This window comes from Rattus rattus, chromosome 7 (genome assembly GCF_011064425.1).
Source record: "Rattus rattus isolate New Zealand chromosome 7, Rrattus_CSIRO_v1, whole genome shotgun sequence".
NCBI lineage: Eukaryota > Metazoa > Chordata > Mammalia > Rodentia > Muridae > Rattus > Rattus rattus.
Window position 1 is genome coordinate 70713627 of NC_046160.1, and position 12451 is coordinate 70726077.

At 38.3% G+C, this 12451-nt stretch overlaps 1 protein-coding gene across 1 annotated transcript in view; it reads left to right on the plus strand.

Annotated features, from left to right (window-relative positions):
• Mipol1 (mirror-image polydactyly 1) overlaps positions 1-12451 on the plus strand; it is a 292380-nt gene that overhangs the window by 110724 nt on the left and 169205 nt on the right. The window contains exons 5-6 of the mRNA XM_032907776.1: positions 224-353; positions 12280-12313. Coding sequence (XP_032763667.1) covers positions 224-353; positions 12280-12313 — 164 coding nt within the window. The remainder of the gene's footprint in view (positions 1-223; positions 354-12279; positions 12314-12451) is intronic.

A 12451-nucleotide genomic window follows, 5' to 3' on the forward strand; every position in this document is an offset into this window, starting at 1 on the left:
TTTAACAAACTCATTGGGGGTGTGGGGTAGGCCTTTTAACCTTTTCTCCTTTTACACATGCCAAATATCTCCATTTTGCAGTAGTGATCGAAAATGCTTCCACAAGTCACTAATTGACAGTAGCTTAATTTGACAAATAACCCTTAAAATAGAATTACTTTTGCTTTTATTTACACATTTCTCCTTTATTTCTTAATTGATTATGAGTTCTCTTGTTTTGTAGCTTTGGTTGAAGAAGTGTATTTTGCACAGCGAGAACGTGATGAAGCTATTATGTGCAGACTACAGTTAGCCCTTGAGGAGAGAGATGAAGCCATTGCACGTATGAAGCATATGGAAATGTCACTAAAAATGTGCGTATACATTTAAAATTGTAATATCAGGAACAATATAAAGTCTGTGTTGGTTTGAATGTGCTTGGCCCAGGGACTGGCACTTTTAGCAGGTGTGGCCTTGTTGGAGAAAGTGTGTCACTGTGGGAAGACAGCCTCTCCTGCCTGCAGTTGGATCAACTTGCAGAACTTTCAGCTCCTCGTCCAGCACAATGTCTGCCTGGACACTGCCATGCTTCCTGCCACGATAACGGACTGAACCTCTGAACTGTAAGCCAGCTGCAATTAAATGTTGTCCTTATAAAGCTGCCTTTGTCCTGATGTTTCTTCTCAGCAATGGAAACCCTAACAAAGCCAAAAGTGTACAGATTCCTGTGGAGGTAGGTATGCATGTGTTACTGATTCTTGCTATCTCATAAAGACAATTCCTATCCCTATGTTATTTTCTAAAATTTAGGCATGCTTGTAGTTTGCCTGACAGGGATGATGATCAGTTTTTAGAAAGAAAACTGAAATTGATGTTGTCAGCATGGTTACTTGTTCTTACCCAACCTTCCCATGTGACTCTTCTCAGCTCCTCCCATTAGTATCAAGGTGTTATATTTGTTTGCTTTTGCCCCATGCTTAGGGATGGGAGCTCTTGTCTGCTTCACCCTTTCAGCACTGGGACCCTGTTTGGCTTGATCCTGTCTAGGCCCTGTGCTTGTTACCATAGTCTGTGGGTTCATATGTGTGATCATTCTGTTATGTCTGGACACTATTTAACAGTATTTTGAATATTAATGATATAATACAATTGAGTCTGAGAGGCTGTGTTTTTGGTAAATTGATTGATTCTCTTAGATGAATAAGACCACATTTAGAAAGTCCAGATATACTATTCACATTTTGATGTATAAAGCCAATTTCTTATTATTTTAAAATATAAATTAATTAATTTATGTTGAGGTGGGGAGGTAGTAGAAGGTGTGGAGGAGGTGTGTGCTTGTGATGCGACCATCTGTGTGAGGGTCAGAAGATAGCTCGTAGGAATTGGTTCTGCCCTTGCACTGTAGTGGTCCTTTGGGACCAGACTTTATTTTATGACTGTGATTTATGGATCTTAAATATATCCTCCCAAAGGCCCATATGTTAAAGGGTTGGTTTCCATTCTGTGGCAGTATGAGAAAGTGATGAAGCCTTTCAGAGCTCTGGATTACTAGAAGGTTTGGTCACTTGGGTACATGCCATCAAAGTAAACATTGGGAGCCCAATCCTTTCTTCTCTCTGTCTTCGGACCTGTGTTACTGGTCGGCAGTTTCTAGCTCCACATGCTCCTTGTTGTCATGGACTTCCTCACTGGAGCCCAAAAGCAACACAGCCATATGACCTTGACCTCAGACCTCTGAAATTAGGGCTGAAATAAGCCATAGGCTTGTCGATTGCCTTACCTCAAGTATTTTGTCACAGTGTCCGAAGGCTGAGTAACAGGGTGGATGATGTTCTTCACCCTTTTAGCTGTTGGAAATACCTTAAATATTATATTGGAAGGGTCAGTGGTTCACAGAGAATGATACCCCAGACTCAGATAGTAACAACAGTGAAGAGCGTTTCATTCTGCAGGGAACCTGCATGCAAGGGTCCACCATACACTGGGATGGAAGACAGAGGTGTGGACTTTGCAGGGTCAATTTAGAGCCTGTTAGGGTAGGAGTGGATGCCTTTTACCTTTCTTTCCCTTGATTGGCTGGTTCTATCTCCAGGAGTACTGATGCTTTTGTGATGAGTTAGGATCTGGGGGACTTCGGGGACCTTTCCCAATTAACTCTACTTGGCTCAAGCTAGGTAGTGGGGCAGTTTTGGTGGGGCAGCTTTCTGATTGGGTGCCCATGAGGGATGGTTTTTCCCTGGAAATGATTTCTTTTGGACCTTTCCAGTTCTTGGAAACAGAAACTTATGCCTGGTCTCCCAAACTGACAATTTGCAACCTGTGGTGGAGTCAGCCTGCAGTGGCTGACTCAGTCCTCTCACTCTTGGCTGTTGTGAAAAATTGCACTATAAGCTAAGGATGTAGTTATCTTTTATATATTTATTGCATTTTTATATATACTCAAAAGTAGATAGATGATATAATAGTTGTTTTTTTTTTAGATTCCTCACTAATGTCCTCTATAATTCATATATTGATTTATGACCTATCAGTGTAGGATCTCATGTTTTTCTGCATCTCACTTGCAGTGGTATTTTTCATTTGTGATTAGGATGAGACATCTCATTGAGGATTTCATTTGTATTCTCTATTTTCTAGTAATCCTTCTCAGTTTTACATATACCCTATCACCATCTTAACCCATAAATAAACATTGTTCCAAACAGTCTCCTTGTTTATCTGTTTAAATATAAACTGAGGTATCTACAAGAATAGGTGCTTGGTATTATATTGGTTTCTCTATAAATTTAATTTTACAAAAGTCTTGTTATTTGCTACATGCAGGTTTATTTGAGAGGAAGTATACTGTAGAAGCTAAGAGCAACCATTCTGGAGCCAATAACATGTCCTCAAAGCTTAGGTTTGTTCTTTCCTCGCTGTTTACCTACAGTATGATCAAATTATACAGGGTCTCTGGGACTCAGTTACTGATGCCTCATATATATAATAGGGTCTACATAATGTAAGTTATTGTTTGTTATGGAATTACAGTTTACAGAGGATAAATATTCTCATTTCCAAGGGAGGACCAGGGGGATGGCAAGAATAGACTGTAAAAGGTAAGACTTATACCCAGCAGGGCAACCATTACATTTTGAAGTTCTGTGTTTGGCACCTGGGGTATATGGCTTCAAGATATGAATTTCAGTTGAACTTCAGTTGATCTGTGTTTATGGTTAATTTATCTACTTTACTAATTGCTGTGAAAGAAAATGCCTGACAGAGGCATTATTTGATGTTAAAATATGATAAGATACAGTCTATTATGATGGGGGAAGTGTTGTGCTGAGAGCGTAAGGCAGTCGGTCACATGGCATTGGCAGCCAATAAAGATAAGTGCTGATGCTTACCTCACTGTTTCCTTTTTGTTCAGCCAGAGACCTCATGCTTATGAGCAGGGCACATTGAGGCTAGGTCATACCACCTCAGTTAAATCTGTCTTGAAAATGCCTCATCCATTTACAGATGCTGGTTGTCCAGGTGACGTTAGATCCTATTAGGTTCATGCTCACTATTAACCTCCACAGCAGTCCTGCCACTGGCAACACACATGGCTGTTCTGTTGGGCCATCCCCATGCAGTGAGCACAGCTTTCTTTTACATCTCCAGTATTCCTGGAATAACCAACATTCTGGTTCTCTGTTATAACTGGCCTTATCTACATTGATTCTCATGTGGGCTCCTTAGAAGCTTATTGCAAAGATGCAATGGAGCCACACATGTCTTAGCTTCTCAAGTTTTCTCAGAAATATCAATCCCAGCTTCTATGTTGCGTGACTTTTCCTAGGAGATGTGAACAAATGTCCAGTCACCCCAGATAGCCCCTGACCACAAACCAAAGAAATAATTCCCTCCATGTGGACTACCAATAGTGAACCAATCGGGTTCTTGGTGTTAGTTATGCCATACACATAAAGAACATGGATGACTCAAAGACAGCTACATAACTAATAAGCTGCCCCAGCATGGTTGATGACTTATGGAAGTTACACCCTGGAGCTGTCTGTACAAGCCGTTTGTAGTTCAGCTACTCTGAGACTCTCTTCCCCCGTATCGTCATTACTGCTTTTAAAGCCTTAAGGAGTGGATCTGTGAATCCAGTATGTCTCATTGACTTCCCATGTTGTGTGTGCCTTCCTCCAGGAGGGAGTATTTCAGTGCTGAGGAAATAGCTACAAAATACTCAAGAGCCCTGTTTTAGTTTGGGTTTTACTGCTGTGGACAAACACCATGATCAAAGCAGGTCTTATAAAAGAAAATATTTAATTGGGGCAGGCTTACAGGTTCAGAGGTTCAGTCCATTATCATCAAGGTCGAAACATGGCAGCATCTGGGGCAGACGTGGGGCTGGAAGAACTGATAGCTCCACCTCTTATTCAGAAGGCGGCTAGGACAAGGGTCTTAAAGCCCACACTCCACACACCTCCTCCAGCAAGGCCACACCTCCTCCAGCAAGGCCACACCTCCTCCAACGAGGCCACACCTCCAACAAGGCCACACCTCCTCCAACGAGGCCACACCTTCTAATAGTGACACTTCCTGGGCCAAGCATATACAAACCATCATATTCTATTCCCTGGCCACCATAGGCTTGTTCAAACACATGAGTCTAGCCATAGCATAATAAAAACATACATTTAGTCCAATTTCCAAAGTCCACATAGTCTGTATCAGTCTTAACAGTGTTAAAAGTCCAAAATTCAAGTCTCTTCTGAGATTCATGCAATCTCTTTATTGTAATCCCATATAAAATCAAAATTAAAAAGCAGATCACATACCTCCAACATCATAGGATATACATTACCATTCGAAAACATCATGATGAGAAAATACTGGACAAAATCAAGACCAAAACCAGTGGGGGAAACTCTAAACTTTGCATCTCTGATGAACAATTATTTTCAGCTTTACTGACTGCAACACAATTCTTTCTCTTGGGCTGGTCCCCACTCCCTGTTAGCAGTTTTCTTCAGCAGGTATCCTATGGCTCTGGCATCTCAACATCTTGGGACCTCTAAGGCAACTTCAATGTTACAGCTTCTTATTCCAGTGTCTGGGATCCACACACAATCTTCTGGGCTTCTCCAACAGGCTTGATTCACTTCTCCAACACTGCCCTCTATAGCACTACAGGCTCTTTGGTTCATCTCCATTGCTGCTGTTCTTGGTGGTCATCCCATGGTACTGGCATCTCAAATACACCAGGATCTTCTGCTGCAATTAGGCTTCCCCAATAGCCTCTCATTTGCTCTCTTCAGGATGCCAAGCCTCAACTTTTTTAAATGACCCCTTTAGTCCTGGGCTGTCAACTGCAGCTGAGGCTGTACCTTCAACAATGGCCTTCCGTGACTTCTCATAGTGACAAGCCTCAGCTGCTCTTCGTGACCTGTTCACACCTTCAAAACCAGTACCACCTGGTGACTCTTACACAAATCCAGCTGTACAACCCTGGCTATCTCTAGACCACAACTTCTTTGTGCTCTCAGAAAGCACTTCCCAGATTTCACCTCAGTAATGCTGGAATCTTCTTTATCACTGCTAATTTCTTAGCTCCAGCTAACCAGCATCAGTTGACCCAGTATTCTCTTCTCATCTTGACTCTACAGCCAGAGTCACATGGCTGAAGCTGCTCAGTTCTTCTGTTTGCTGGAGCTGGAACATGTGCCCTTGTTCTATTGCACCACCACCAGCTTTCTGTTTTCTACCTCTCACTTCCTAAGCATGGCTGTCCTGGAACTTGCTCTGTCGATTGACCTGGAACTCGGAGATCTGCATGCCTGTCTCCTAAATGCTGGGATCAAAGGTGTGGTCTACCATGCCTAAACTTAAGCTTTTCTCTTTGTAGAACTTGCTGTGTGACTGTCCTTGAATCGAGAGATCTGCTTGTATTTGTCTCCTGGTTAAAGGCATGTAGCACCTTGCCTGGCCAAAGCTTTTCACGATTACTATAATTCAAGGTCTGAATTTCATTTTTAGATTGCAGTTCACTCCACATTAAAGGTCCAAGAAAAAGCAATAACCAAGTAATAGTAATGCCTAACATGATATAATTATTCCATGTTCAATGCAAATGAATAAACAGTAAGCTTTGCTGGGTGGGATCTTGTACAAAAGTCATCACTCCCTTAATCTGTTTTTCTCCTTGAACGCAGGATTCAACTCGATTTTACTTCCTGTTGCCCTTTTATTATTTGAAGTATACATTTAATATTTTTCTTTTTAAGCTTGCTATGTTTGATCAGGGTGTTCTTTATTAGACTAAACCAAAGAACAATGTCTCTACTGTGTTTTTTTAAGTCTTTCTTTGTCAGTGCAATTAGTATAAATCCTTTACCATAGCCTCAGGTAGACTTTAGGTAAGGCAAAAAGTAGCTATATTCACTAAAACACCACAAAAGCAGTCTCTAGGCCACATGCTTAAATTCTTCTCTACTGAAACCTCTTGGTCCAGGTCTGCACATTTCAAATCATACTCAGCACCAATGTCTCCCATATTCCTACTAGGATAGCTCATTAAACTCCACTTAAAACATTCCATCACTTTCCAATGACCCAAAATCTTAAGTTTTTCCCAAAAAAAAAAAAAAAAAAAAAAAAAGCATGGTCTGGCTTATCACAGCAATACCCCAGTCCCTCGTACCAACTTCTGTCTTAGTTTGGGTTTTACTGCTGTGAACAGACACCATGACCAAGGCAACTCTTACAAAGGACAACATTTCATTGGGGCTGGTTTACAAGTTCAGAAGATCAGTACATTATCATCAGGGCAGGAAATATGTCAGTGTCCAGGCATGCATGGCTCTGGAGGAAGTGAGTTCTATATCTTCATCCAAAGGAGGTGAGGACCAGACTGTCCTCAGACAGCTAGGAAGAGGTTCTCAGAACCCACCACCACAGTGACACACTTTCTCTAACAAGGCCACATCTCCTAATAGTGCAGCTCCCTGGGCCAAGCACAGACCCCATGACTTATGCATTCTGCATGTCTGTAAAACTACATCAAGTGGAAGACACCAAGCTTCGTTGCCAGCCCACTTAGACTTCTGATTGATAGGGTGGCTGAACTCCCAACCCCAAGCATGGTGGTACTACATGTCTTTAATCCCATAATTCCAGAGCCTAAGGCCAGTGTATTTTATACACTGTATATTATACAGTGTATTATATACAGCTTCATCTGTATATAGTGAGTTGTAGGTAAGCCAAGGCTGTATAATGAGTCCCACGTCTTCAGGAAGCTCAGGACAGGCAGGGTACCCATAAGGTTTTCTTTCTGGGCACCATCTTTTCATGAAGTGCCTTTTCTGTTATTCCAGTTGGAAGTACACAGCATTTCTAATGGTGATCATCTATTTAAGGACATTGGCTAGTTTAACTCATCTACCTTGTTTGTACCTTTTATCCCCTAAGCCTTGCCTCATGTACACTCCTTTCTGGCCAAATTGTGTTTAACAGCTCCTCTCCCATGGTTCTTACACTAAACCTAGCTAAGATGGGACAGCAATGACTATGCTTCAGCTATTCAGGTATTATGCTATCTTGGTATTTTCTCCACCAAATAATTAGTCCAATATTTCAAAATTCATCTTTGCTCCAGTTTTCAGGATGCGCTCAGGTATAAATTATTTACCCAATGCTAACACAAATGCCGTGTAATTCAGTTGCCAGTAAAGTCCTGTTCTAGCCTCAAATCCCACAAACCTAGCTTTTATTGTATGCATTTCTCTTAGTGATTTGTTCTTTATATTCCTACCAGAATCACTCATTAAATACTACTTATAGCATTCATGAATCACTGCTTTAAACTCTTGTATATTCCTCCCACAAAGTAGTTAGCCTAAGAACGTCATAGGTTCTTTACAGTGACAGACCCACTTCTCGGCACCAGATTTCCATATTCGTGATCTCTGTGTTTCTGTGATCACAGTGCTTGATAGAATCAACTTAAATCAAGAGTCTATTTTGGCTCACGGTTTAGTGATAGAGAGAATGCCTTGTGGGGTGGCTCAGTTCATGGAAATAGGAGCATTTGGCAGTGATGGTCGCTGTGCTGCGGATAGACCTCAGAAAGGAAAAGGAACAGGGGCTCGAGCCTAGTCTTTGAAGTTGTTTCTAGTGCCCTGCTTTGAGTCAGATAAGCCCCCTCCTACGGGTCCCACAGCCACCACAAACATTCTTGGAAAGCAACACTCAAAACATGAGCTTCATGGGAAACAGTTCAGTTTCAAACCATGACAACGTGCGGTCCATTTTTAGATTTTTCAAAGGGTATAAGGAACATGTCTTTGTTCTTTTGGTTATTTTTTTCTGTATGTTGGCATTCACTTATTCCACTACAATAATTAACATTTATAATTATGAGATATTGTCTTAACTAAAGGGAAGAGGAATTAGTAATGTTTTTCTGTTAGGAGGCAGACTAAATATTTTTTGGATTAGTCTGTATGCTCGGTCTTACCTCCTAAACCTTGCCTCTGTAGTGCTGAAGCACTCACCAACAGCAGGCCAGGGAGCGGGTTGCCTGGGTGGTAATGGCACTTTGTGGACAGATAGAGATGACAGGCTGGACGTCTAACATACTCATTTTATATTTCAAGCCTATTATTTTACCAGGGTTCTCTTTGTACTTTTGTCAAACATAATTTTGTCATATACATGTAGGCTTTTTTGTAAGTAGATTGTGTTCTCCCATTTATATGTGTATCTGCCAGTATTATGTAGTCTTAACTTCTGAATCTTTTAAGTTTTAAGTCGTGTTATCCCCAATCCAACTTTTTTATTTCAGAATCATGAAATCATTTTAGTACTTTTACTGTCATAAATATACTTTTAAATCAATTTGTTTATATCTGTAGGACATTTTATGAGGTTCAAATGTTTTTATTTGTATTTTTGGATCATAAAATATTTATCATTTGAGGTCATTTACTATTGGCCTAACTTTCAGAAAAGAAAAAAGTAATATTGATGGATCAAGGGATAACTTAAGAAATGTGACATGCCATGCATGGGCTTTTCACTTAGATTGCAAAGTTGTCAGTCAGAATTTGCATGGTATAGGAAATCAATTGAAACTTGAGCCCACCAACATTTACTTCAGCAAAATTCTTAACTAATTATCCTAACTATGTTAAGTTAGACTGCAGTAGGCATTATATGAGTTTATAAATATTTAAAATTCTTTTGTGTATTTCTAAGCCCTATATTAATGAGATAATCTATTGTTCATTGACTATTTTATATATCATTTATTACTGTAAATCTGTAATTAAACCAGAAATTGTTGTTTTATACATGCTTCTACTAAACATCAATAACCAAAGGTTATTTTTAGATAAAACTGAAGACCTCATATATTTTGTCTGTTTTATATTATTTCTTTTGAAAAGGTACACTGTTTAATTTTGCTGTGACAGTAAGTGATACCATACATGGTTTATTTGTTGAAGGCCTCAGTTTAATTTTTCTAAAAATAATTTTGTTGATTTCTTAATTCGTCTTTAGCAGAATTATGAATGATCCAGTTCAGAATGTTATGTCAAATGTATTGCATTTTATAATGTATTAACAGGAAAAATCTGGTTTCCCTTCTTAATACCCTGTGTCAGAAAGAGACAATGATGATGTCCGTCCAGCCTGTCATCTGTGTCTGTCCATAAAGTGCCACTACAATACAGGCAGCCCACTCCCTTGCCTTCTGTACACCTCTCTCAGCACTACGAAGGCCAGGTTTAGGATACACATAAGCCAATCCACATGTTTAGTGTTTGCCTCCCAACAGAAAAAAATATACTAATTCCTGTTCTACTTAAATTGAGATAATGTTATGTCATTAACATTTGATGTGTGTAAGAAACATTTTCCCAAGATTTCATAAATAAAATATAAACAACAACTTTTCTCTTTCTAATTTAACTTTACATTAGATTTCCCTGAAAATATATATGTTTAAATTTCAAGGTTTTCTCAGGTTAATTATAAATGCAACAACTATAAAACATGGTTGAGAAAAGAGTGTTTGGCTCTGCTCAGCATTCAGATCTAGCACAGACCTCACCATGGCACCTCAAGTTTATTTGCTAGCAAATTGAAAATCAGTACCTATTATTTTTGGATTGATCTTACAATTTTTAAAAGAGATTTATTTATTTTATGTATATGAGTACACTGTAGCTGACTTGAGACACAGCAGAATCTTGCACCAGATCCCATTACAGATGGTTGTGAGCCACCACGTGGCCGCTGGGAATTGAACTCGGGATCTGGAAGAGAAGTCAGTGCTCTTAACCACTGAGCCTCTCTCCACCCTGCCACAAATTTTGTTAAAATCTGAAGGATAAGTCTACATACCTGATAATTTTTAACCTTTGATGAAAAATCAATTTTAACTTAAAATTGTTCATTACTAGCTATAGACTTTAATATTAGACTAAATTCAATTACCTCAAGTGTTTCAAAAATGTGATGACTTACTGATTTAAAACATTTGAATTATTTCCCTCTCCTTAAAGTAACATTTTCTCATATTGCAACCCCCCCAACCCATTGTAAATATTATATGGAAAACTCACCTACTTCCTGTTCTGTTAATTATCTTAGCTATACAAATTGGATAATATAACTATATTGTATTTTTATCTGATTTTATATAATTCTTTAAACCTAAGATTCAAGTTTATTACCATGTTATCAAAATATTTTAAATATTAGTAGAGGTCTGCCAATGTAAGTTTTATCATCAATCCATTGACAGTTTAATTTTATGTTTAATAATTATGAAATTTTAAAATATTCCTATTAATTTTCTTTTGGAAACTACAGTGATCAGCTTGTAGTCCAATTCCCCTTGCAAAAGCTTAACACTGTGTCATTGTGCAGCACATGAGTCTATCAAAAGTTTTCTTAGCTAATCAGTGAATGAAGGTAAACGCTATCAGTGTTCAAGTACTTCCTCTGTGACCATAAATACTAAAATTGTATTGTATTTCTGGTATGCTTTTTAAATCAGTTTGAAATATTAGGTTACTTTCTATTTTTTTTTGTTAAACAAGGTTTTATTAAGCAGTATGTTTGAAATATAATTTATTTTGGAGAAACTCTAAAGACAAGAATATTTGTTCTTCCGGAGATGTGAATTGAAGCAGCTACTAGAGGCTCGAGAGCCGCTCTTTGTATATAATTAGGTCACTAGATCTTACTGTTGACTCATGCTATGCCAGTGTATACAGACATAGCTTTTCCTGCTATGTGTTTTTCTGTTAAATCGCTGTTTAAAAACAACTTTTTCTGGTTGTAGTGATTTTTTTTTTTTATCCAGTTGCGATATTTGGAATAATTTTGTAGCATACTTGCTGGTTATCTTTATTGTGTTTTACACTCATGCTTTTTGTGATGAATAGTAAATCCCAGAAGAGTAAATATGGGAGGGCCTCAGAAGATAGGAAATTGAACGGTAACCTTTTTAGTACATATTAAAATTAATATCAAGTATTTTTAAACCTCTGTCATTATTAATACCTACCACAGTTTGTCTTTTAATTTACTTGAATTAATCATTGCATAGATTGTTTTCTAATATATCATTCAGAATGTTTTCACTGTTAGTATGTTCATTTAATTCATCCATATAACAAGCACTTCAGTAAAAGTATTTATTAGAAAATATATTCATGAAGAGATGAACTTTCTGTCTCTTTCAATTGAATGATTCCATAAAATATAAAAATGAAAAAAAATGTGGCCCATTTTTGGTCAGCCTGTATATTTGGTGTTTGTATCACAGGTGTCGCAGTACATTTTCAGATTTAATTTAGTGTAATTATTTGTCATTGTTTGAGGAAACAAAAACTTTGTAAGAAAAAAATACTTGCTTTGTTTTTTATGTGTGACAGTGTTCAAGGAAAGAAAGGAAATAGTTTCTGATAAGAACCGAAAGAACAGGAATAAATATCCTGATGAGAAAGAGTGCTTCTGTCGCTGGGGAACTGTCTTCATCTAAACACATATGAACAATTGATCCTTGTAGTCATATATAGCAGTAAACATTAATAACTTAACAGTCTGAAGTCAGAGCAGAAGAGCGAGCATTATTGAAAGATGGAGTCGGGCAGGTGCCACTTTAATATGTTCAGTGTCATGGCTGACTCTAAAGACTAGTCGAATGAAATTACTTGAGGTTCTAAAGATTTAAAAAGCGAACTCATTTTGCCGCACTAAAGAAATGCTACTGATCAGGCTTTCTGTGTCCCTTTTTTCTAGGCTAGAAAATATTAACCCTGAAGAAAATGACATGGTAAGCCATTCTCTGAGGAGATTTCTTGATGTCAGTCTTATATCTTAGAGGCTTAAGTTCAATTGAGTGGGTTTCAAGAACTAAGATGTGGGAAAAAGAAGAATTGACACACTAATAATGTACATCTTTGCTGCAATA